Consider the following 27,410-nt stretch of genomic DNA (forward strand, 5'->3'; position numbering starts at 1 on the left):
AATACCCTTCCAGTCCCTCCCAGTTCCTTCCAGTCCCTTCCCAGTTCATCCCAGTTCCTTCCAGTCCCCACCCAGCACCCCCTCAGTCTCTCCCAGTCCCTCTACCTTCACCCAGTCCCCCCATATAAACTCCCAGTACCTTCCAGTGCCCCCCGATCCCCTCCCAGTTCCTCCCATCCCCTCCCACTGCCTCCCAGTCTCCCCCATTTCCCTCCCAGTCCCTCCCAGTGTCCTCCCAGGGTATTAAGGAGGTTCGGACCAGTAACATTCCAGTCACACCGCTTCCGTGCCTCCAGCCTGGGGCACTGGGCCTTGGGGGGCCACCAGTGACACACCAGTAACATCCCAGTTCTGATCCCTACTGCTTTGGGCTGGAAGGGACCTTCAAAGGTCATCTCCTCCACCTTCCTGCTCTGCAGGGAGGGTGTTGGTGCTCCTGGTGTGGAAGACTGGGCTTGGCCAGGTCGAAGCAGCTGCCCTGGCCTGGAGCCCATGGTCCCTGTGGATCCCACAGGATTCCAGAGCTGGGGAGAACCCAACACAACACTGCTGACCTCCCGTGCACCCACAGAGTTGGAGTCTGCAGCCTCCCAAACTCCAGGTGCTCTGAACAGAAAACAATGATTTGAGAGTGAATTCTGTCCCAGGACCAGAAACAAACTGAGCCTGAAACTTCTCCCTGGGGTGAGGGTGAGGGCAATGGTGACCACCACCCAATAGGGAGGATGGAGGAGCTGTGGTTGGGTCTCCCCCCACATCATCCAGGGAATCCCAACTCATCCTGGGGTGGGGGCTGTGATAGGGACCCCCAAGTCATCCCCAGGGTGTGGGGACTGCAAGTGGGGACCCTGAAATCACCCTGGAGCCAGGGGTAACCATGGCAACGCCAGAATCCTTCCAGGGGGCTTAATAACCTCAGGGCTCAGGAGCCACAATCAGGGACCCAAAAACCTCCCAGGAGACCCCAACTCATCCCAGTGGATGACAGCTGATCCTGGATGTGGGTGTGATGGGGGAACCCCCAGGTCATGGTGGGGATTTGGTGCCACAATGGGGAACACAAAATCATAGCAGAGATGTCTGGTGGTACGAAATGACCCCTAAATCACCCCAAGGGTTGTTGGCAGGAATAGGGGAGAAGTAAAATATCTGGTGGAGTGTAAGTGCAAAGGAGTGATCCCAACTCAAGCCAGGAGGGGCTCACAACCCCAGTACCCTGGGTCAGACCCAGTTCCCTTTTCGGTTTTGGGTGCCAGCGTAGCTCCTAAAGATGAAGTAAAGGATGATCAGTGGGTGTCCAACTCTATGGGTAACCTCCTCATTCCACCTCACACTCCACTTTCACCCACAGGAGGAGTGATGTAGGTTTTGGCTGCCTTCACCCCACAAAAAACCCATCGCTAATTTGTCACTTCTTTTTTTCTGGGCCCATCTTCACCATCAGAAAATCCGTCGGGGTGAGAGACCCCAGAGATGTCGTGACTGCAGGAGACGGTTTACCGACAGCTTGGATCTGGTCCAATGGTGACAACATCACACAGGCACCATGTCCTACACCTGCCCTGACTGCGGGAAAGGTTTTAACAGGAGATCAGCTTTCATCAAGCATCAACGTGTCCATACGGTTGAGAAACCCTTTAAATGTTCCGAGTGTGGGAAGGAGTTTACTCAGAGTTCCCATTTATCACAGCATCATCACATTCATACAGGAGAGAAACCCTATAAATGTTTTGAGTGTGGGAAGGAGTTTACCCAGAGTTTCTCTTTATCACGTCATCACCACAACCATACAGGAGAGAGACCCTGTAAGTGTCTGGAGTGTGGGAAGGTTTTTTCTTGGAGTTCCAATTTATCACGTCATCACTGCATCCACACAGGAGAGAAGTTGTATCCCTGCACTCACTGTGGGAAAGCCCTCAGCAATAGCACCTCTTGCTAATTCCCAGCCATCTGGAATTTCACCCAACACCTACGAATCCATACAGGTGAACATCCCTACGAGTGTCCTGAATGTGGGAAGAGCTTTGTCAGGAGCTCTGATCTCATCAGGCATCGTCTCTTCCACACAGGAGAGTAACCCTACTCGTGTCCCCACTGCTGCAAGAGCTTCAGGCGAAGCTCCCATTTGCTGAATCATCAGCGACTCCATAGGGGTGAATGATCCTAAAGCTGCTCCCAGTGTGGAAAGAGTTTTTACCAGAGCTACGATCTTATCTCTCACCACCAGACCCACCAGGTCACCACTTTTTCCAAGCTTTAGAGTTTCCAAGTTTCCACATCTTTAGATTCTTTGAAAACAAACAAGGTAAAAGAAGGAAGTGATTGTCACGATGACACACTCGTCAGGGGAGGTGTCTGAATGCGCCCAGGTCTATTTCTTTTTTTAGTTAGGAAACACCCATATGGAGCATTTTAGTGTGACTTTGCAGTAGGAGTTGAAAAGAAAACAGGACTAAAAATCTGGGATTGTGTCATGCTGCTTAAAGCAATGGAAGCAAAACAACTGGCAACTGTGGAAAGACACTGCTTCTTCAAAGCAGCAAAGGCTTAGCAAGCAGCTTGTAACAATGCAACCGCCCGCAATATCTGAGTTCTTTCGTTTACAGGATGATGCAACACACATTGTGCTGCAGTCAGTGCCACACAGGAGGATGAAATAGAGGAAGTAGAAAAGTTGTTTTGAAGGTGAGGGGATTCCACATCTCTGCAGTGGTAGATGTAGCTCTCAAGACTGAGTAGGAAAGGAGAAGTCTGCCTCACAGAATATTCAGTACTCTGAATGTGCACATGCAAAGAGCAGCCAACATTGATTTACTAAGGTGAAGTCTTGCTTGACTAACTTGATATCCTTCTACAAAGGGATGACCAAATGGGCAGATGAAGGGAGAGCAGTGGATGTCATATACTTTGACTTCAGTAAAGCTGTAGACACTGTCTCTCATAACATTCTCATAACGAAACTTAAGAAATGAGGCACAGATGATTGGACTGTGAGGTGGATTTGTAACTGGGTCAACAGCTGAATTGAGTGTTGTGATGAGTGGCACAGAGTCAAGTTGGAGGCCTGTGCCCAGTGGTGTTCCCCCGGGATCAGAACTGTGTCCACTTCTTGCCCATATATTCATCAACGACCTGGATGAGGGGATGTCAGCAAGTTCACTGATGATAAGAAGCTGAGAGAAGTGGCTGAGACTAAATCCAAAAGAGTTGATCCAGTACTTCATCCAAAAATTCTGATTCTCTTAATAATCCCCACGTGGGGTGGGACAAAAGGCACTTTCACCCCCTTTGTGGATGAAGCCACGCTGGGGAAGCCCTTGAGCAACCTCATCTGGTTCATCCTGCCTTGAGCAGAGCACTCAGACAAGGAGATGCTCAGGGGTCTCTTCCAGCCTGAGGTATTCTGGGATTCAGAATGATCTGGAGGGTCATGGCAATTATCTGTAGAGTCACGGAGCAGGAGGAGCATGGGGAGCTCATCCTCAAGCAGCTCCAAGAGACACTACTGCTGACTGAGGCTGATGCTGTGGATGGGATTAAGAAGTGAGTTCCATGGGGACAGGGGCAGGGTTGGCTTCAGTTGGGTGGGATCATAGAATCATGGAATGGGTTTTTTTGGAACTAGATGATCTTTTACCCTTCCAACCCAACCCATTCCATGGTTCCGTCATTCTGTGACACAGTCCCAGGCAGTTCCAGGCCTAGGAGTCTCCAGCCACCACCAGGGCTTTGTGATGCAGGGTCTGGTGCCTGGACACCATTGTCATGGGGGTCTCTGTGGTGACCCTGGGGGTATATAAGGGCTGTGGAGACCTGTGGTACCCATATCTGGGAGAACACCTCCCTCAGGAGTCAGCAGCTGCCCTGGGTGACCATGGAATGTCTGTGGCAGAAAATGCCCAAGATGCCCCTGGAGAAGGAGGTGGAAGCCTGCTGCCAGCCCTCCACAAGACCCCAAGGTCAGTGACTGAAGGAAGGGCCAGAACAGAAGTTCCCCTGCAGTCTGTGGGGAGAGGAGGAGCTGTCCCCTGCAGCCCATGGAGGGGCAGATGTGGATCTGCAGCCCTGGAGTGTCCTGGTTTTGGCCAGGATATACCTATTTTCCTGTCCCGTAATTTTGCTTTCAGCTAAGTCTCCTGTATGCAGCTGCACTCAGTGAAATTAACAGCAAGTTTCTCAGACAATGTCTGCATCTTGGACTGATAATGCTCGATATTAACCTTTGCACCCCACCAGCCACGAGTGATTGCTCCATTGTACATTTGTAAAATTTTATTGAGTATCTTATTAATGAAAACAACCAAGTGATATCGAACCTCAGGCTAGTGTGCCCCCACCCAGATTTGCAGTCACAACCATCTGGACAATGAAGTGTAATCTGTGGCTATAAATGTTCTCAAAAAGCCACCTAGTTGAAAAGGGTTCTTTTCACCTCAAAATGACACAATCCCAGCCTATCTCTCCCGTTTACTTTAAAACTCCTGCTGCAAAGTCATAATAAAATGCTCCATATGGGTGTTCCCTACCAAATAATAGAAACAGACATGGCCCTCTCCTGCCATGTCCACTGAGGAGTGTGTCATAATCACTTGCTTGCAAAAAAAAAAACCCAACATCTTAAAGATGTCAAAGCATGGAAACTCTCAAGCTTGGAAAATGTGGTGACCTTGACCAGGCCCCTTCATTTCTGGTGATGGTTGAGGTGGGTCTGGTGATGAGAGATGAGATCATAGCTCTGGTAAAAACTCTTCTCACACTGGGAGCAGCTTTAGGGTCGATCACCCCTATGGAGCTGCTGATGATTCAGCAAATGGGAGCTTCGCCTGAAGCTCTTGGAGCAGTGGGGACACGAGTAGGGCTTCTCTCCTGTGTGGGTGAGACGATGCCTGATGAGATCAGAGCTCCTGACAAAGCTCTTCCCACAGTCAGGACACTTGTAGGGACGTTCACCTGTATGGATCCGTAGGTGTTGGGTGAAATTCCAGATGGCTGGGAAGCCCTTCCCACACTGGGGACACGTGTAGGGTTTTTCCTCAGTATGGACATGTTGGTGATTAATCCAAGAGGTGCTATTGCTGAGGGCTTTCCCACAGTGAGTGCAGGGATACAACTTCTCTCCTGTGTGGATGCGGTGATGACGTGATAAATTGGAACTCCGGGAAAAAACCTTCCCACACTCCAGACACTTATAGGGTCTCTCTCCTGTATGGATCCGTTGATGCTCTAATAAACTGGAGCTCCGGGTAAACTCCTTCCCACACTCCAGACACTTATAGGGTTTCTCACCCATGTGGACGCGTAGATGCTGTGATAAACTGGAACTCTGAGTAAACTCCTTCCCACACTCGGAACATTTAAAGGGTTTCTCACCCGTATGGACCCGTTGATGCTTGATGAAAGCTGAGTTCCTGCTAAAACCTTTCCCGCAGTCAGGACAGGTGTAGGACATGGTGCCTGTGGGATGGTGTCACCGTTAGACCAGATCCGAGCTGTCACTAAACCATCTCCTGCAGTCAGGGCATCTCTGGGGTCTCTCACCCTAATGGATTTTCTGGTGGTGAAGATGGGCCCAGAAAATCCTAAACCTTTTCCCACATTCCTGGATGATGCCAAATTTTTCTCCTGGATGGATTCAATGATTTTTCACTCATGTCAAACTTTGACCAAAAGCTGTCTAATCTTTGGGGTACCCAGGGAGCTTTTTGCCCCAATGGAGTCACCCCGTGCCTATGAAAGAAGCCATAGTGCAGTGACAAAGTAGAGATTTTTGTGGGGTGAAGGCAGCCAAAACCTACATCACTCCTCCTGTGGGTGAAAGTGGAGTGTGAGGTGGAATGAGGAGGTTACCCATCGAGTTGGACACCCACTGATCATCCTTTCCTTCATCTTTAGGAGCTACGCTGGCACCCAAAACCCGAAGGGGAACTGGGTGTTACCCAGGGTACTGGGGTTGTGAGCCCCTCCTGGCCTGAGTTGGGATCACTCCTTTGCACTTACACTCCACCAGATATTTTACTTCTCCCCTATTCCTGCCAACAACCCTTGGGGTGATTTAGGGGTCCTGTGAACTGGGAAGGGACTGGAAGGAACTGGGAGGGACTGGAAGGGTATTGAGAGAAGCTCAAAGGTAACGGGAGGGCACTGGGAGGGGATCGGGAGCACTGGGAGGGACCTGGGGGGGATCTGGGGTCCAGGGGGGTTCCGGGAGGTTTTAGCGGCCGCTCTTTTACCTCTCTCCTCCCACGCCGCTTCCGCGCAGCCGCGGTGACGTCATAGAAATGTCTCGCGACCGGGCCGCAGGGGAGGGGCGTTCGGAGAGGCGCAAAGCACGACGGGAGCTGAAGGCGAAGGGCGCGCGGTGAGTGGCGGAACCTCGCAAAGGCTGATGGGAAATGTAGTCCGGAATCGCCAGGGACTGACCCGACCCGACACACCGCAGAAACGACCCAAAATCCCCCCCAAATCGCCCCGAAATGCCCCAAACTGGAGCCCAGCCGGCACGGAACGGCCAGGAAGCACCAAATAGCCACCAAAGGTACACAGAAAAGAGGATTTAGGAGTAAAAATTCTAGGATTTGCGGTTGAAAAGCGGGCTTAGGGGTTGAGAAATGGGCATTCGGGGTAGAAAACGGAGGGATTTGGGGTGGAAAAGGGAGATTTGGGGTCTAAAAGGGTTTTTTTTTTGGTAAAAACTCAACGATTTAGGGTGTAACATGTAGGATTTGGGATCAGAAATGGGCATTTTTTCATAAAAACGAAGGGGTTTAGGGTCGAAAAGATGTATTTGGAGATGAAAAGAGGGTTGGGCAGGCAGTCCGGAGTGGCTCAGGCATTTCCTGGAAATCTGTGCTTGATGCTGGTCCTGCTCTGCCTCGGCTCCCGCTCACCATCGGGACATTCCTCTGTCTCCATTGTGACCCTGAACAGGGAGCCCTGAGAACTCAGGTGGCAATGCTGAGGTGCAGGGGCTGTGCTGCTGCAGGGAGGCAGCCCCAACGCACCCAGAAATTGAAGGCGAGGAGGGAAAGATGGTCAGCAAATGATTATCACCCCTTTCCTTTTCCCTTCCTTCCCCTGCTACATCACTTTTCCTCATTTGGCTTAGATGGCTCAGGTACCTCGTCTCTGGAATTCAGTTTTCCCTGCTTTTCTCTCCCAAGTGCACACTATTTGTAACTCTGCTGCCTAGCAGACCCTTCACAGCACCTTCAACAGCTCAGCTGGAAACTCCTGGAAATTCTTATTCGGTGGAAAGAGATGGACTCTTCAGAGACAGAGTTGCTTCATTAGGAAAAAAGTCTTTCAGGGAGTTGTGACCCCTGGTCCTGCTTAGTGTCCTTACTTCTGCATTCCCCTAAAGGCCTTTTCAGCACGGTGGAACTTTTCTCTCTCTCTCCCATTTTTCTGTTGCTTGAAAGCAGAATTTGTCTAATTCCTGTTCTGGGTGCTACTGAGAATAACATCATGTGTCTTAAGCTAAATGTGAGCAACTGAACATTCTCTCTCAATCCACAGAAACAGGCACAGCACTGTGGACACTCTTGTCTCCAATCAGAGAAGATCTAGTCTTCTACGAAGAGCAGTTTGGCCTTCTCAGAGGACCTGTACTTGTCCTTTCACTAAGAATGGAGTCCTTAAACAAAGTGTGAATTTATCCCGATGAGTTAGTGACTTCTGCCCAATTCTTTGTACAACAAACACAAATGCATGCTCAGGTACTCCACCTGCCAAGCAGGGAAAAAAAAGTCCTACAGCACTTTGTGGAGAAAGAGGAATGGGACAACTGCATATCACCAGTGGAGTTCCTCCTCCTCCTGGGACTGAGTGGTGTCCCCAGTCTTCAGGTGCCTCTCTTTCTCCTCTCTCTCATGATTTACCTGGTGATGATGTTTGGCAACCTCCTTGTTGTTGTGCACCAGTGGCAGGTCAGCATCTTCACACGCCCATGTACTTCTTCCTGGAGAATTTCTCCAGTATGCAAATCTGCTATACCTCCACTATCCTGCCCAGGCTGTTGGCCAACTTCTTTACCAGGGTCTCTGAGGTTCTTTTTGACCCCCATCTAGTGGTCATTCGATGAAGTCAGTGTCTGCCTCAGTTTGCCCTCTTGTTACCCTTCGATTCTGCATCTGAGCTCCTTCGCTCTTTCCTGTGCAACACTCTGCAGTCAGCAGTAAAATCACCTTTAATTGCAATGTTATGTGGTGAACAGCGAAATCAGCTTAGATTAGCACAATGGAATATACATTGTAGTGTTTTCAAGGTAGGGAAACTGTGGATGTCTTCCTTCTTGTTCACCTAAGCCTTGTAGTTACACAAAGAATAGTTATATTCACAATGTTGAAGGCAGATATATTATTAGTACTCTCAAAATAGGGTTAGCAAAATACTTTATAAAGTTGGGTTAGTAAACACTTTATAATTATTCAAATAATTATTCAACATGAATGAATTCACAAACGCACACATATATTACAGTGAGATTTTAGATTAGATATTAGGAGAAAATTCTTTAGCACAAGGGCTGTAAGGCACAGGAATAGTTTGTCCACAGGAGCTTCAGATGCCTTCTCCCTGGAAGTGATCAGGGCCAGATTGCAGGGGGCCTGGACCAAACTGATCTCGTGGGAGGTGTTCCTGCCCATGCAAGGGTGATACAATTAGTTGATCTTTAACACCCCTCCCAACCCAAAGCATTCTATGATTCTGGGTTAATTGGTTCCTCACTCCTGTTTGAAAGGGCAATGCTCAAAAATGTCACTCAAAGGGGGTTTTTGTTAGCAGGGGTCCCTCTAGCCTTTGGGTGGGTATTTCAGTATTGTTATAGCTCATTAATATGTTAGTATAATGAATATCACTCTCTCGTTCTTTCTTATCTGATTTTCCCCAAAAAATGTTTATTTCTTTCCATTACTAAATGGCATCAGGGCTGTGTGGTCTGTGCTCCCCTCTCCACTGGCTCCTGCTGCCCTGTCACTTGTATGGGGGGGATCCTCGTCTCCCCTGCATCCCCCTGGCACCGGGCTGCCCTGGCTCTGCCTGCTGCCCAGAGGTGCCTGGCTCTTGTGTCCCTGAGCTGGGCTCTCCTGGCTGCCAGGCTGGGCTTGGCTCTGCCCTGCGTGCTGGCAGAGCTCTCCTCCCTCCCAACATGGTGCCGGCTCTCCCTGTTCCTGGGCTGGGCTCTCCATGCTCCCAGGCTGGGCTTGGCTCTTCCCACTCGTGCCTCGGCTCCGGGCCTCCCTGCACCCCGCTGCAGCTCTCCCTGCTCCCCAAAGGGGCCACCTCTCCCCGCTCCTTGGCCAGGCCAAGCCCAAGGGTGGCCAGGTACAGGCTGAGCCACTGCCCCATGTACCGGCAGCAGCCCGGCCGCCCGCTGCCGGTACCAGAGCTCCCTGCCAGGGTCCAGCCCAGCGCGGTGCCAGGGGCTGTGGTCCCGCTGCTGGCGGCTGAAGTCCCAGCGCTGGCCCGCTGTGCCACCAGCCCTGCCACCCTCCCAGGCCTCCATGGCAATCTGCACCCAGGCAGGGACACAGGGACACCCTGAGGGCCGGACATAGGGCAGGGAAGTGGAGAGGAGCCAGGGAGCCAGCGCTGGCCCTGCTTCCCCCTGCCTGTTCTGATGCACAGTGCTTTCTTTGGGGGGCAGGGGTCCCAACATTCCAAACCCCCCACCCCTCCCAGGACCCTCATCAGCCCCTGGGGCCCCCTCAGGGCCCTGCTTGGGCTTCCTCCAGCATCTCAGATCTTTTCAACATTCCCATGTGCAAAAGTGCCACATCAGCACCTGCCATGGGACTCGATGATCTTCAAGGTTCCTCCAACCCGCTCCGTGGAATCCTCCTGTTCAGGTTCAGGTAGGCCTGGGTCCCACCTTTGGTTTAAAAAACAGGTCCTGGAGGCGCACCTGGCAGCTCCTCCCAGCCCCATGTCTGTTGGTCACTTTGCAGGCTCAGACTTGTCCCCCCACCTCCCTAACCCCCAGGGGGCTGTTGAGCACCTAATTACCGAGCTCTGGCAGGATTAGTGGGGCCCATTGATACCTTGAGGTACTTTGACTTTGATTTCTAGAGTTATGTCTTCAGTCTTCTCTCAGTATCTGAGGCTCATGCGATGATCCTCAGATTTCCTAAAAAGCTGTCCTAAAAGATATTTTCTAATTTCCTTTACATCTTCAAGACCTGAAGAGCTCATTGTTAATTTTTCTTGGTGGAATTAGGAAGCAAGTTTTCAAAGTGAGAGGAGAGGATCTAGAAGAATTCTCCAAGTGATTATCATAGAATCATAGAATTGGCTTAGTTGGAAGGGACCTCAGAGATCATCAAGTCCAACCCTTGATCCACTACCGCTGCAGTTACTAGACCATGGCACTGAGTGCCACATCCAGTCTCTTTTTAAATATCTCCAGAGATGGAGAATCCACTACTTCCCAGGACAGCCCATTCCAATGTCTGATCACCCTCTCAGTAAAGAAATTCTTTCTAATATCCAACCTAAACCTCCCCCGGCATAACTTGAGAGCGTGCCCTCTTGTCTTGCTCAGAGTTTCCTGGGTAAAGAGACCAAGCCCCACCCTGGCTACAACCTCCTTTCAGGTAGTTGTAGAGAGCAATGAGGTCTCCCCTGAGCCTCCTCTTCTCCAGACTGAACACCCGCAGCTCCCTCAGCCTCTCCTCATAGGATCTGTGCTCAAGTCCCTTCACGAGTCTAGTTGCCTTCCTTTGGACCTGTTCCAGGACCTTGATATCCTTCCTGAACTGAGGGGCCCAGAACTGGACACAGGACTCAAGGTGTGGCCTCACCAGGGCTGAGTATAGGGGCAGAATCACTTCCTTGGACCTGCTGGCCACGCTGTTCCTGATACAGGCCAGGATGCCATTGGCCTTCTTGGCCACCTGAGCACACTGTTGGCTCATGTTCAGCTTCCTGTCAATCCAGACTCCCAGGTCCCTTTCTGCCTGGCTGCTCTCTAGCCACTCTGTCCCCAGCCTGTAGAGCTGCATGGGGTTGCTGTGGCCAAAGTGCAGGACCCGGCACTTGGCCTTGTTGAACCTCATCCCGTTGGAATCAGCCCAAATCTCCAGTCTGTCCAGGTCCCTCTGCAGAGCCTGCAGAGCCTTCAAGCTGATCCACACTCCCCCCCATCTTAGTGTCGTCTGCGAATTTGCTGATGGTGGACTCAATCCCTTCATCTAAATCATCAATAAAGATATTGAACAGAACTGGGCCCAACACTGGGGGCACCAGTAGTGACCGGCTGCCAACTTAGTGCAGCCCCTTTCAGCCTCACTCTCTGGTCCCAGCCCTCCAGCCAGTTCCTAACCCAGCACAGGGTGCTCCTGACCAAGCTGTGGGCTGACAGCTTTTTCAGGAGGATGCTGTGGGAGACGGTGTCAATCTCTTTGCTGAAGTCCAGGTAAACCACATCCACAGCCCTCTCCTCATCCACCAGGCAGGTCACCTTATCATAAAAGGAGATCAGGTTGGTCAGGCATGACCTGCCCTTTCTAAACCCGTTCTGGCTGGGTCTAATCCCTTGCCCCTCTGCAGGTGCTGTGTGATTATACTGAGGATGATCTGTTCCATGACCCTGCCAGGCACTGAGGTCAGGCTGACGGGCCTGTAGTTTCCCGGGTCCTCTTTCCTGCCCTTTTTGTGGATTGGCGTGACATTCGCCAACTTCCAGTCATCAGGGATGTCCCCAGTGAGCCAGGACTGTTGGTAGGTGATAGAGAGAGGCTTGGCGAGCTCTTCTACCAGCTCCCTCATCACCCTTGGGTGGATCCCATCCAGTTTCAGTATAGACCAGTACAGACCAGTACGGAGCAATATAGACCAGTATAACCAGTACAGAACAATACAGACCAGTACTGACCAGTGTAACCACTACAGACCAGTATAAACAGGTACAGACCTTTACAGGCCTGCATAGACCAGTATAAACCAGTATAAGTTCTATATACCACTATAGGCCAGTTAAATCAGTACAGGCCAGTATAAACTAGTCCCTCCCCATCCATCCCAGTTGCTCCCAGTTGACTTCCAATGGGTCCCAGTCCCTCTCAGTTGACCCCAATCCCCTCCCAGTCCCTCCCTATCCCTCCCAGTCCCTCAGAGTTGACTCCAGATCCCTCCCAGTTGCTCCCAGTTGGCTCCAAATCATTCCCATTTCCCTCCCAGTCCCTCCCAGTCCCTCCCAATCCCCTCCCAGTTACCCCCCAGTCTCTCCCAGTCTGTCCCAATTCCCCCTAATACCCTCCCAATCCCTCCCAGTCCCCCCCAATCCCCTCCCAGTCCCCTCCCAGTCCCCTCCCAATCCCCTCCCAATCCCCTCCTAATCCCCTCCCACTTCCCTCCCAGTCTCTCCCAGTTCCCTCCCATTTCCCCCCAGTCCCTTCCCAATCCCCTCCCAGTTCCCCCCAATCCTTTCCCAGTTCCTCCCAATCCCTCCCAATCCCTCCCAATCCCCTCCCACTCCCCTTCCAACCCCTCTCAGTCCGTCCCAATCCCTCCCAGTTCCCTCCCAGTTCCCCCCCAGTCTCTCCCAGTTCCCTCCCAGTTCCCCCCAGTCCCCTCCCAGTCCCTCCCAGTCCCTCCCAGTCCCTGGGAGGTTACAAGTTTTGTATCTTTGTTGTTTCTTTTTCTTTCTACCTGAGGACATTCTGTCCGTGCTGGGTGATGCCAAGAACGACCATTCCCTTTCTTAGGGGGAAATGCAAAGTGCAGCCTGCAGGGCGTTCCTGATGGCAGTGCAGAAAGCAGCTGCCGTAGGAAAGAGAGGCTGCTGCGGGCTTTTGGAAAGGGACACTTGTCATGCATTGCTCCTCCTGCCCCTAAGGGAAGGTGTCCTGCAGGCAGGGCAGGAACGGGCTCGCTGCCGCTGCCCCCATCCCCTCATTGTGTGACAGGACAATCGCTGCCAGCGCTCGGGGCTCCCCGCAGAGACCCCGATGATGCTGGTGCCATGCGGGGTGGGTGGGTGGGTGGGTGGGAATGAAGTGGCAGTGTGGGGACAGGAGTGAACTGAACGAGCTGCAGCTGCTGTATGGAGGGTGGAAGTGGTGGCACTGACAAGGGGGTGGTGACAATGTGGTGGAAGCAAATTATCCCAGACCCTTCCCAAGGAACCAATGAGAGCAATGTTGTGTTTTGGGAGGAGTTGAGCAATGTTCTCCATGGAGTGTTGGACCTCAAAGGCTTTTCCTCACTGTCGACTCTTGAAGAATCACTGTGCACCAGTACCAGTTGAGTATGAATTTCTAAACTGAAAACCAGTAAAACAGAATTTAAAAAAAAATTTATTTGATGCTCTTTGTTTTCTTCCTTCACACTGGAACCTCTCCAATTAGCTGTGCAAGTGTTGAACACTAAAAAAACCACAGGGTGATTCATGGCTGCTCAGTACTGTAATGGGCCCCATGGCGCCAGAGGGACTGAGACCATGATTGTTATAAATTAGGCCCTAAAAATTGACTGGGACACGCCAATTAAAACCAATTAGAATTTATTAGCAAGCGACAACAAGCAAAAATACAGCACTGGGCGCATGGGGAGCCCTTGCTCAACCAAGATCATGCACTGTGGCTTTGGCTCTTCTTGTTTTTATAGTCTACTATCTGCTGGTGCCACGAGTTTTGGCCGCGTTCGTTCTGCGCATGTGCGCAGTGTTGCTAGGGGTCCGGGTTCTTCTTTATCACCCTATAGATGGGCTTCTTGAAAAGTGGCTACACATTCTTAGTCAGGTAGCACCCCATTTTTCCTGGATACATTTCACGGCTTATTTTATAAAGTATAAACATAACATTTTTACTGCTTCTATCTTTAGTAAAATTACAAAGGAATATACCTTGCAAACAATATATACAACTCATAACAAACAATATATACAGTTCCCCTTATCAGAAATATGCCTTGCTTAAGGTTTAAATGAACAAACATTATATAATTCATAACGATCTCCCCTTTTATCACAGATTTTGTTCATTATACCGCTGTAATTCTTGGTGGCTTAGTGCAAAAATCCCTGCTGCTTCAGACTCATTGGAGGGTACTTGTTCATTTTTAGTATGCATAAACATTGTGAGCTGCTTCTAAGCGATTTTTAATTATTGCAATTACTTTATTAAAATTACAAGGCCCAAAGGTTAATACTAAAACAAATAGTATCAATGGCCCTGCTATAGTGGAGAATAATGTTGTAAGCCAAGGGAATTGCTGGAACCAAGATTCATACCAGTTTTGTTGTATTTCTTGTTCTATTTCTCGCTTTTCCAGCCCCTCTCTTAATTTGGTCACAGTATCTCTCACTATCCCAGTATGATCAGCATACACACAGCATTCTTCATGCAAGGCTGCACAGAGCCCCCCTTGTTGTAAAAATAATAAAGCCAGCCCACATCTGTTTTGTAACACCACCTCAGATAAGGATCTTAAAGATGTCTCGAGTGCACTTATAGATTGCTCTATCTGTACTAAGTCTTCATCTACTGCTGTTCTGAATGCAGTAAATTCTTGATTTTGCTTTACCAAAGAAGCCACTCCCGTACCTACACCAGTTCCCCTTAAATTATCAGAGTTGCAAGTGTCAGTGCTGTAATAGGTTCCTTTTTAACTAAATGATGTTCTGGTGTGATTTGTTGATTATATATGTAGTTTTCAGGATGGTGAACTGAGGCAGTGTTTATTTTCGTAGGAGGAGAACTGCTTATCATTTTGCTACTGGTATTACCTGTCACTGTTTCTGAATCTTTCTCTAAATTATTTTCAAATTCTTTTGTCAAGACCTTATTTGGTCCTATTACTTCCTTTACAGTGGGAACTGGTTCCTTCTTTATCATAATTAATCCTCCTCTATCAGTTCCAGATTCCCAATATCTTACCCCATAAGTTCTACCTGTTAACCATCCTGTATCTGTTGGGTGTTTAACAATTAAAGTGATAGTTGTACAGTCACATGTCATTAGTCTTTTTCTAACATCTGCAAATATCATTTTCCATCTGTCTGCACACCCTTTAGGCCCTCGTTGCGCCTCAAGAAATTTATCAGTTCCAGCTCCAGGGTTCCAATGTGAGGCTGTTGTTTCACAACCCCAATAGGCACAATAATATTGACCTGGATAATTACAAGAAGGCCGCCCAGGATTTGAAGCAGGACAGAGGTAATAGCCTCCGTGATCCATAGGGATCACAGGTGCTAAGTGACCCAATCTGGTCTCAAATTTTGGTTCCCCAGGAGTTATTTCTTGGATCACCTTTTTACTTTCAACCTGTATTAAAGACCATTTATATGGCTGGTGGTACTCATTTCCTTCCACCCTTATAACTTGGGTTACTATTACCATTAGAGCAATTTTGATCCCCATTTCATATCTCCGCACTCTCTACCTCTCTGCCTCTCCGCAGGCCGTTCTTGTGATTAGAATGCCTGGAGTATTGATTTCTTCTTGGCAGCAGATGGTATTCTTCAGGGGAATGTGGGGGCTCAGAAATTCCCTGCGAATTTATTTGCAAAGATAATGCCTCAATTCCTTGTTTCCAATCACAGTTCCAAATTTGATAGCTCTGTTCCTCAAATGGAGCTTCTGCAAGACAACAACACTTATCTACTATCTCTGTCCTGTTTATGCCAAATCTACAGTGGCCTTATAACATATACCACAAACGAGCCAATTCAAAATTTTCTTTATTTTCCAATACCAACCATCCCACAATATCCCATAGTCCTATTGGGGTTCCATTGTTATCTATCCACTGTTTTGTACTATTTGTACCCAATTATTATAGCCAATTAATACCTCATTATCATTTTCAATACATATCTTATAGAAGGGTTATGAGTAATAGCTCTTTTTCAATCCTCGTTATATTTCAATAAAAGACTTTACAACTTCCACAGTAAGTTTTCACCCAAGAATTGCAAATTATATCTCCACATTCACAACCTGTAAACAATTCTTACTTAAGCGGTTATAACTTCACAAACTTTTCCTACAGTTGCAATTATTTCTCGAGATAACAGTAACACTTTATTATTTACAGTTCCTACTAAGTCTTTTAATATAGGCCTAAGTATTCTCATAGTATGGTGTTTACTCTTTATTTCCCTTTGCCTAGAGGTTTCATCAACTATCTCACATCAGTTTTTGATGACTTTCATTTCTTAAGATCCGCTCCTGGAATGGTCCTCCACTCCTTCACTTTAACTGGTCCCCTGACGTGGCTGGCATGTATCCATCTTCATTTGGCAGTACGGATGTCTGTCTGTGTAGTAAGCAAAGCAATAAGAAAAAAAACTAAAACACCTTCCCAGCAAGAAGTCAAAGAGGACTCCTTACAGGATTTGATTAATATTTTATCTCCAGACTTTATTCCATGTATCACTAAATCCAATAATGGTCTTTGCACCACTTAAGCTCTTTAGCTCACAATTGTTCCTGCCTACTCATTAATTGTAATGAATAAGGTTTAATTTTCAAATAATAAAAAAAAATGAATACATTTTATCTTCTGGTTAACAACTTTTGATTACTTGTATCCAGTTCGTTGCACTGACTGTCAGTCACCTAAATGGTCATTAAGGCTATCCTTTTAGCTTCCTGATCAGCTATGTTATTATCCCTGATTATAGAACCCAGCTCCCCCTAGTGACCTTTTACATGCACTACTGCTATTCGTGCTGGTTCTCGCAGGGCTCGCAATACCTGTATATGTCCCTTTGTTTGTGAATTAATTAGGCCTCTTTTTTCCCAGAATTTTTTTTAAAAAATATGTACTACATCATATACATACTTTAAGCCAGTACAAACAGTACCAATTCTATTCCCCAACAACGGCAAAACTCCCAAGACTGCTCACAATTCACAAGCTGTCTACCATCCTCCCCCAACTCGACAAAAAAAATTTTCCCTTCTGTTGCTAGGAACCAACTTTTATTTTTTTTATCAAAGGGCTCATTTGTTTCTCTGGTCCCCAGCAAGTAAAGCCCCTAATTTTCCTCAAACATCCTCTCATCCCTCTTCCTTTGTCTACAATCTCTCTTCATATGACCCATCTTTTTGCAATAATAGCAAACTACTACATTCTTAGTCCTTTCAGGTGGCCCTGAAATTTTACCAGGCCTCTGATACTGTCCTTTACGCTCAGCCAGTTTCTGACCCATTAGACTCTGACCTGCCCGTCTCTGACTCTCTTGGACAGCAGCAACCATCATTTCTCCATCCAAGGGTGATGAGAGAGTTGGCAGAAGAGCTCGTCAAGCCTCTCTCTATCATCTACCAGAAGTCCTGGCTCACTGGGGACATCCCTGATGACTAGAAGTTGGCCAATGTCACGCCAATCCACAAGAAGGGCCGGAAGGAAGACCCGGGAAACTACAGGCCTGTCAGCTTGACCTCAGTGCCTGGCAGGGTTATGGAACAGATCATCCCAGGGGCAATCACACAGCACCTGCAGGATGGACAGGGGATCAGACCCAGCCAGCACGGGTTTAGGAAGGGCAGGTCCTGTCTGACCAACCTGATCTCCTTTTATGATCAGGTGACCCGCCTGGTGGATGAGGGGAAGGCTGTGGATGTGGTCTATCTGGACTTCAGCAAGGCCTTCGACACCGTCTCCCACAGCATCCTCCTGAGAAAGCTGGCTGCCCACAGCTTGGACAAGCGTACTATGCACTGGGCTAAGAATTGGCTGGAGGGCTGGGCCCAGAGAGTGGTACTGAATGGGGCTGCTTCCAGTTGGCGGCCGGTCACCAGCGGTGTCCCCCAGGGATCAGTGCTGGGCCCAGTCCTGTAGCGGGAGGAGCCATTATTGCTCCTGATGCTCGATGAGTCGCTGGTCTCTTCCAGGACTCCAAGCCACCACACAGCGCTTCCGGGGTAGAAGTGTAGTGGGTAGAGCCTTTCTTGCTCCAGTGGCTCGATGAGCTGCTGGCCTCTCCATGCCTCGCACCAGAGTGAGCTTGGGTCTGCCCTGTGGGTGTGTGTCCCACCTTTATTGGCCCCCTGGCTTTGCTCATGCCCAGTAGGGGCCTGTGCTAATCAGGCACAGGTGGACTCACACCCACTCACTGGCAATTCAAGGCACCTGGTTTATCTCATCTCTCTACATTTCCCCCCTTTTTTTTTTTTTTTTTTTTTTTTTTAAAGCTTTCCCGGTTTGCCCTAGTTTACAGACATTTTAACAAACATACAGGATTTTTGCCATACAGGATTTATCTTCAGGCCCCGCAAGACACTCAACTAAGAGCATTGAGGGGGCCCCGAGTACAATACAGGATTTTTGCCTTAGGATTTTAACTTATGGGATTTTTACCCTTTACAAAAATACACTTATAACTTATGGGATTTTAACCCTAGCTTAGGCAAAAATACAACTTATGGGATTTTAACCCCAGCTTAGGAAACATACATGGGATTTTAACCCTAGCTTAGACATTTTAACAACAAACATACAGACATTTTAACAAACATACATGGGATTTTAACCCTAGCTTTTACAAACATTTTTAACAAACATAGGCAACCGAATGTCAGCCCAGGCACTCTTTCACAAAGTCTCTACCTTTTATTCTTCTCCCTCCTGTTTCTGCTCTTCTCTTGGTTTCCCTCTGCTCAGGGGCCTCCAAAGAGATTTTCTGGTTCCTCCGTGGGATTCCATCCCTGCTCAGGGGTTCATGGGTTTCATACCCTGGGATTCCATATGGGTTTCTGGTTCCTCCGTGGGATTCCATACCCTGGAATTCCCCCCTCCTGGCTTCAAAGACAGAACCCTTATTTTGGCTTCCCTCTGTTCAGGGGTTCCCAATCCAAAGAGCTTGCTGATCATCAGGGAGAATGTTCTTGTCTAGGGCTGATCCTGAGGCCTCGGGGTTTAGCCCATTCCTGGACAATGTCCTAGGGCTGTTCCTGAGGCCTCGGGGTTTACCCCTTCTTGCCTGCTCCTGGGGCTTCTTGTCCAGAGAGCTTGTTGATACAGGGAGAATATTCTTGTTGCCAGCTCTTCACAAGTTGCTTCTTAAGTTGTCTGTATGCTGCCCGCATTCTCCACCAGATGTAGCGGGAGGAGCCATTATTGCTCCTGATGCTCGATGAGTCGCTGGTCTCTTCCAGGACTCCAAGCCACCACACAGCGCTTCCGGGGTAGAAGTGTAGTGGGTAGAGCCTTTCTTGCTCCAGTGGCTCGATGAGCTGCTGGCCTCTCCATGCCTCGCACCAGAGTGAGCTTGGGTCTGCCCTGTGGGTGTGTGTCCCACCTTTATTGGCCCCCTGGCTTTGCTCATGCCCAGTAGGGGCCTGTGCTAATCAGGCACAGGTGGACTCACACCCACTCACTGGCAATTCAAGGCACCTGGTTTATCTCATCTCTCTACACAGTCCTGTTCAATATCTTCATTGATGACTTGGATGAGGGGATTGAGTCCATCATCAGCAAGTTTGCTGATGACACCAAGCTGGGGAGAAGTGTTGATCAGCTGGAAGGCAGGAGGATTCTGCAGAGGGACCTGGACAGACTGGAGAGATGGGCTGACTCCAATGGGATGAGCTTCAACAAGGCCAAGTGCCGGGTCCTGCACTTTGGCCACAACAACCCCATGCAGCGCTACAGACTGGGGACAGAGTGGTTGGAGAGCAGCCAGGCAGAAAGGGACCTGGGAGTCTGGATTGACAGGAAGCTGAACATGAGCCAGCAGTGTGCCCAGGTGGCCAAGAAGGCCAATGGCATCCTGGCCTGTATCAGAAACAACGTCACCAGCAGGTCCAAGGAGGTGATTCTGCCCCTGTACTCAGCCCTGGTAAGGCCACACCTTGAGTACTGTGTTCAGTTCTGGGCCCCTCAGTTCAAGAAGGATATTGAGGTCCTCGAACAGGTCCAAAGGAGGGCAACCAAGCTGGTGAAGGGACTCGAGCACAGGCCCTATGAGGAGAGGCTGAGGGAGCTGGGGCTGTTCAGCCTGAAGAAGAGGAGGCTCAGGGGAGACCTCATCGCTCTCTACAACTACCTGAAAGGAGGATGGAGCCAGGCGGGGGTTGGTCTCTTTTCCCAGGCAACTCTCAGTAAGACAAGAGGGCATGGTCTTAAATTGTGCTGGGGGAAGTTCCGATTGGATATTAGAAAGAATTTTTTCACGGAAAGGGTGATCAGACATTGGAACGGGCTGCCTGGGGAGATGGTGGACTCTTCGTCCCTGGAGACATTTAAAAAGCGACTCAATATGGCACTCAGTGCCATAGTCTAGTGACTGTGGCGGTAGTTGATCAAGGGTTGGACTCGATGATCTCTGAGGTCCCTTCCAACCCAGCCTATTCTATGATTCTATGATTCTATTTTCACTGCTCCCTTCTCTGTCTCCTCGTCTCTCTGCACATACACCTTCTGAGCCTCTCTCAACAATTCATCTAGTCCCTTATCCTGCCAATCTTCTAATTTCTCCAGCTTTTTCCTTATGTCCACCCAAGATTTAGCCACAAACTGAGTTTTTAACAAAGCCTCTCCTACTGGAGTACTCGGGTCCAGCCCTGAGTACAGCTGTAAGTTTTTTCTTAACCTCTCTAACCACTCAGTAGGAGTTTCATCTTTCTTTTGATATTCTTTAAATGCTTTATTAATGTTTTGCCCTCGTGGAACTGATTCCCTAATACCTTGAATAATCATAGTTCTCAAGTCCTGCATATGTCCCCTACGTACTAGATCCTGGTTATTCCAGTCTGGCTTTTGAAGGGGCCACTTAATATCTGCTGCAGGACCCTGCTGATGTTGCTCATCCCAAATTCTCATTCCTGCCCTCCTGCGGTCATTCCCCGCTCTTCTACAGTAAACAATATTCCTAAAATTGACTGCAACTCCTCCCAAGTAAACACGTTAGGTCCTAAGAATTGATCTACATGTTCTACCACTCCTTAAGGATCTTCTAATGAATTTCCCATTTCCTTTTTAAATTCTTGCATCTCCTGAGTTCAAAGGAACAACCACATATCCCATACCAGCCTGCGGTCCTCCCATAGCAACCTCTCGTAATGGATACAAACCACTCACATCTTTACTTTGTTTCACCCTTGTTTGGCTTCTTGTAACCCGTCTCTGATCTGCCTCAAGGAATCTGAGTCTGAATCCTCATCAGGGGGAACAGTGGGGGCTGCCTGAACTGGTGACACTGGGGGCTGGGGTTCTGGAGGTGGAGGTGGCAGAATATATGGTGGAGGTGCAAGAGGTGTAGCAGGAGGAGCCCTTCTTGCTCCTAGGGCTGATCCTGAGGCCTCGGGGTTTAGCCCATTCCTGGACGATGTCCTAGGGCTGTTCCTGTGGCCTCGGGTTCTACCCTTTCTTGCCTGCTCCTGGGGCTCCTCGAGCTGTGGGCTTCTCCATCCTCACTGAAGAGTGAGAGCCCCCTCCGTGAGTGTCAGCTGCTCTCCTTTTGGCCCCCTGCTCCTGCACATGCTCAGGAGGGAGGCCAGACACAGGTGAACCCACACCCACTCATCAATAACTCAGGGCACCTGGTCCTGTCTCACTACAAGAGGAATTTCTTCTAGTTTAGAATTTTTCTTTTTCTTTCTTTCTCCATTCTTTAAAGGGTACAAATTGAATTTTGTTTCTGATCCAATCCATAAACCAACATATTCACTTTCTTCCGGGCTGAATGGTTCTTTTGATTTTACATATGTGTTTAATGCCTGGCAAACCCAATCCTCAGAAGACCCAAAAATGGGCCAATATAAATGATCTCTGATTTGTTTTCCTCCCCATACTTCCATGCAATAATGTATCAGTTTAATTTGGCTTTTACCCTGCCTAGAAGGGTAACTATTCCAATTTCTTATCATTAACCTCAGCGGACTATCCGGGGAAGCCTAACTTGCAGTTCCCCACCCATGGGATCAGAAGGCTTGCTTTCTTCTGTCCCATCTTCTGGGGTGCCTTCAATCACACACGCTCACACGTCGTCCTGTTCGTGACTCGGTCCCTCGCGGGAGGTGGAAAATGCACTACTGAGGACCATGCACTCACTTCACCCGCACTTGGACGTCTCACATGGCACACCCCAGGATCCCCAACCCCAACTGAACGGATCCCCTGGCCTATACTCACGTGTCCCTGCATCTTCGTTCGGGTCTTTGTGCAAAAAGATTATGGGTTTTTTTTTGCTGGCCTTTCCTTTTGCTTGGTACCGAAATTTAGAGGTTCATCGGGTAAAGGACTCAATGAGTATCCCAGCACAAGGGCCACTTTTTCAGCGGGGCCGCCCTCCCCTGTGAAAGGTCTGCACTGAATAGCCTTTATCCGAGTCACGGCACCAAATTTATTATAAATTAGGTCCTAAAAATTGACCAGGACACGCCAATTAAAACCAATTAGAATTTATTAGCAAGCAACAACAAACAAAAATACAGCGCTGGGTGCATGGGGAGCCTTTGCTCAACCAAGATCATGCACCATGGCTTTGGCTCTTCTTGCTTTTATAGTCTACTACCTGCTGGTGCCACGAGTTTCAGCCGTGTTCGTTCTGCGCATGTGCGCAGTGTTGCAAGGGGTCCAGGTTCTTCTTTATCACCCTATAGATGGGCTTCTTGAAAAGTGGCTACACATTCTTAGTCAGGTAGCACCCCATTTTTTCCAGGTACATTTCACAGCTTATTTTATAAAGTATAAACAAAACATTTTTACTGTTTCTATCTTTAATGAAATTACAAAGGAATATACCTTGCAAACAATATATACAACTCATAACAAACAATACATACAATTCATAACAGTTCCCCTTATCAGAAATGTACCTTGCTTAAGGTTTAAATGAACAAACATTATACAATTCATAACAGTGATCCTCAGGTATTGACAGGAGACTGAAAAAAAAACCATCTTTAGAAGTTAAAGCCAAAACAAAAAACAAAGTTATTGTGAAGTTTTGATTGGCTCCATTGGGTCCCATTACTGACAAAGTCTCCCCAGAGACTTGTTGGAGCAGATCACTGGAGGCCATGATTGCAGGGAGGCAAAGATTCTGTATAGGTGGCTCTGAAAGCAAGGATTTTTCATTATTTATTTATTAATGCAGCATTGAGGACAAACTCTGACCTCCAGTCAATGGGAAGGCAGAGCTCATCCCTCACTTGTAGGTCAAGACTCTTTCTACAGACAGTACAGTGTGAAAATGAGTAATAAAATTTCTGACATGTCTTGACCTCCCAAAGAAGGGGAAAGGAAGTCCAGAGTTTCAAGACAAAATGACTCCTGGTACACCTTGGTGGTGGAGGCAGCTGCCATGTCTGAGGTGACAAAACCCTTGGTCCTGTTGGGCTTTTCAGCCTTCCAGAGCCCTTGGCCTCCTCTCCTGCAGGCTGCCCTACACTGTCCATGCCTGCAGCTCCTTCTTTAAACTGCCTTAAAAAGGCTTTAGACTGAAGAACAAGGAGGGAAGGACCAAAGATGGCAATGATCAGCCCACCATCACCCCTACAATTAATCTGGGATAAAACCAGGCCTGCTGACCCCAGGAGTCCAAGCCTGGACTTTCCCAGGGCTGCCCTAAAGCCTTGGTTGTGATGAGACAGTAATTGGGAGTGAGGGAGGAGGAACATGGTACCATTTTTCTGTATATCTGTATATATTTAGTAATTTTTTCCTTTTTATCATTACTGTTTCATTAAAGCTGAGTAGTTTATTTTCCAACCCATAAGTCTCTCTCCCGTAATTTCTCTTCTTTCTTTATCAGGGTGGGGAGGGGCATTAACAGAGAGTATCTGTCATTCAGTTAATTGCCGGGCCAGTGTTAAACCCTGACAAATTTATTGGTGCCCAACGTGGGGCTTAAGCTAATTAGCTTGATCCCAGTTCAAATTTCAACTCATTCATATGAATAATTTGAATTGTGACTTCAGTTGGAGGATACCCAGATGGCTCCACTTAGTGGGAATGAAACTATTTTCTTTGTAAATTTCACAGGGTTGGAAATTAAACCAATCATGCTGTACCTTACTCAGAGTCCTTGATTGTCCACTAACTGAAACCATCTGCTCTGCTTGACATCCTGTCTCTAATGTGTCACTTGACTCACTCAGCATAGTGTCACTTTCAAGCTCCCTGAGGGTGCACTTGATCCCACTCTCTGTGTCACTGTTTAATATATTGAACAGGACTGGTCCCAGTATTGGTCTCCTGAGGGACCATATTGGAATCTGACCAGTCCCCAGCACCTCCATACAAAGGAAGAATTGGAATTTCTAGGCCATGAATGGCCAGGTTATCAGAGGAACAATTCAAAACGCAAAAGGTAACAATCCAAAGACAGGAGCCAGATGGCTCTGCTGAGTGGAAATCAAACTATTTTCTTTGGAAATTTCACAGGGTTTGAAATTAAACCAATCATGCCGTAACTTTGGTACTCAGGGTATGTGATCTATGGCTTTTTATCTGGGATTAGTGTCGCTCTGTGGTTCATTCTTAGTGAGAACTGCTAAAGAACCATAGTTGTGATGTGGTCTTCAACAGTGCGGTACACGGTACACTGTTTTTTCACACACCTAGGAGATACACATAGGATACACATTTCATACACAGAGGAAATATCCCTATAAAGTGACAATAGACTGCCTGCAGGTCAAAGCAGCCACACTTGGAAAAGCTCTCAGGTATCTGAAAGAATTGGCTGCACGAGAAGTGATCTATACCGGTGATGAGACTGTAGATCCTTATCACATGTCATGCCTTAAGCCTGTGAGGCAAAGGTTTGTGCATGCTGCACCATCCCCATTTAACCCTACACTATCAGTAATGTTATGGGTTCCTGGAGAAATGGAACCAGCTGTGGGTGATGGGATTAAAACAGCACGAGAATATGAAGATGCTGTCATGGCTTCTCATTGGGCCTGGGTCTCAGCTGTAAAGGGAACAGCTGAGAAACTGCACTTAGCCCATCACAAAGCCCTGGTGGTGCTGTCGAGAGCCCAGGCCTGGAACTGTCTGGGACCATGTCACAGAATCATAGAATCGTGGAATGGGTTGGGTTGGAAGAGTTCCAGATCATCTTGTTCCAACCCCCTGCATGCATGGCTAGGGACACCTCCCACCCAACTGAAGCCAACCCTGCCCCAGTCCCCATGGAACTCTCTGGAAATCTAGACACAGAGAGACAAAAACTATCTCACATTCCTGCCATTTTCCCAAGCCATGGTCTCGTTGCTCAAATGTGACTTTTTCTGAAATTTTATGTGTTTCACTTAATAACTGATATCATCCTGGTACAGGGTGTACCTCCATGGGCTGCAGATCCACATCTTCCCCTCCGTGCTCCTCTATGGGCTGCAGGGGACAGCTGCCCTCTCCCCAGACCTGCAGGGGAACTTCTGTTCTGGCCCTTCCTTCATTCACTGACCTTGATGTCTTGTGGAGGGCTGGCAGCAGGCTTCCACCTCCTTCTCCATGGACATCTTGGGCATTTTCTGCCACAGACATTCCATGGTCACCCAAGGCAGCTGCTGACTCCTGAGGGAGGTGCTCTCCCAGATATGGCCACCCCAGGTGTCCACACTCCTTATATACCCCCAGGGTCACCATGGAGACCCCCATGACAATGGTGTCCAGGCACCAGACCCTGCATCACAAAGCCCTGGTGGTGGCTGTGGAGACTACTAGGCCTGGAACTGGCTGGGACTGTGTTACAGAATCATGGAATGGGTTGGGGTGGAAGGGTAAAAGATCATCTAGTTCCAACCCAATCCATTCCATTATTCCATGATTCCACTCAACTGAAACCAACCCTGCCCATGTCCCCATGGAATTCCAATCCACATCATCAGCCTCAGTCAGCAGTAGTGTCTCTTGGAGCTGCTTGAGGGTGAGCTCCCCGTGCTCCTCCTGCTCCATGATCCTACAGATCATTCCCATGACCCTCCAGATCATTCTGAATCCCAGAATACCTCAGGCTGGAAGAGACCCCTGAGCATCTCCTTGTCTGAGTGCTCTGCTCAAGGCAGGATGAACCAGATGAGGTTGCTCAAGGGATTCCCCAGCATGGCTTCATCCACAAAGGGGGTGAAAGAGCCTTTTGTCCCACTCACAGTGGGATTACAAAGACAAGGCAAAGTGTTGGTTCTGGACACTGAGGCATCGTCACTGCTTGCCAGGATGACTTTGGATCACGGATGGCACTGTGACCCTCATCATCTCATGAACTTCCCACCCACCACATCACCCACCTCTTCAATCCAGACATCACCAGTCTGGCTACAACAGGACAATGGTAGAGCATGGCAAAGGGCTTGCTAAAGGCCAGGTGCACCCCATGCCTTTCTGTCCCCTGCCCACTCTGCTTCAGCAATCCCCTCTTTGTCCTTCACCTGCCTGGAGCAGGCTGGACCCCATCACTGTCCCAGGGACTGAGGTCATAGAATCATAGAATTCTAGAATGTTAGGAGTTGGAAGGGACCTCTAGAGACCATCCAGTGCAACCCGTCTGCCAAAACAGGATCACCTTGGGCAGGCCACACAGGAACACACCCAGGGATGTGTTGAAAGTTTCCAGAAAAGGAGACTCCACAACCTCTCTGGGCAGCCTGTTCCAGTGCTCCCACAACCTCACAGTCAACAAGTTTCTCTTCATGTTGAGGTAGAAAATGCTATGTTGTAGCTTAAACCCATTTTTCCACCAAAATAGATTGGCCTATTCCTTTTGACACCCACCCCACAGATATTTATAGGCATTCATAAGATTCCCTCCTCACCATTCTTTTCACAAAGCTAAACAGCTCCAACTCTCTCAGTTATTCTTCATATGAGAGATGGAGCCTTAATAATCTGTGCTCTCCCCGGGTCTCTCTCTAGTACATCCCAGTCTCTCTGGAACAACTGGATCCAGTATTCCAGGTGTGGTCTCACCACATCTGAGTAGAGGGGTAGGAAAACCTCCCTAGATTTGCTGGACACTTCCTTATCCACCTGACTCTGTTCATGGGCTGTGCTGGTCAAGCTGGGAGGCAGACCCAGCTGATGGTGCTCACTGCCACTGACCACCTCCCACACAAGCTCTTGGGTGCCCATGGAGGGTGCTCAGAGGGGCCCTGCCTGATTCCAGGGCCATGGGCTGTCTTTATTGCACAACATTCACCATCCCTGAGGGCTCTGGACACCAAAGAAGTGACAAAGGAACCAGGCCTAAGTCTCCAACTCCCCCCCCCAAGGGACCATGATGGCATCAGAGGGAGCCCACAGAGAAAGCAGCACAGCAACAATCTCTGCAGAGTCGCCTCCTTGGGCAGCTTCTGGAGAGCAAGTGTGAAAGAAGAGCGGAGGAGATCCCCTGTGATGAAGGAAGGGCTGTTCTGGAGGCTAGCTCTGTCACAGCAGTGCCCGTGCCCTGTCCCTGCCTGCAGGCACAGGACTGTCACACTGCAGGGCTGTGACCAAGCTGCCAGAGCACTCAG

The 27,410-nt window shown here is 48.7% G+C and overlaps 2 protein-coding genes across 2 annotated transcripts in view; one reads left to right on the plus strand and one right to left on the minus strand.

The window, feature by feature from the left end:
- Positions 1 to 478: 478 nt before the first annotated feature.
- Positions 479 to 27,410, plus strand: part of LOC115600225 (zinc finger protein 850-like) — an 82,821-nt gene continuing 55,889 nt past the window's right edge. Inside the window, 2 exon segments of the mRNA XM_030468511.1 lie at positions 479 to 601; positions 1,445 to 2,153. Coding sequence (XP_030324371.1) covers positions 1,547 to 2,153 — 607 coding nt within the window. The 5' untranslated portion in view covers positions 479 to 601; positions 1,445 to 1,546.
- Positions 4,429 to 5,527, minus strand: LOC103533044 (zinc finger protein 436). Its single transcript, XM_030468525.1, is given in 1 exon segment — positions 4,429 to 5,527. A coding segment is annotated over 1 exon segment (768 nt). The 5' UTR covers positions 5,450 to 5,527; the 3' UTR covers positions 4,429 to 4,681.

The sequence above is a fragment of the Calypte anna genome, unplaced genomic scaffold, assembly GCF_003957555.1.
Source record: "Calypte anna isolate BGI_N300 unplaced genomic scaffold, bCalAnn1_v1.p scaffold_147_arrow_ctg1, whole genome shotgun sequence".
Taxonomy (NCBI): Eukaryota; Metazoa; Chordata; class Aves; order Apodiformes; family Trochilidae; genus Calypte; species Calypte anna.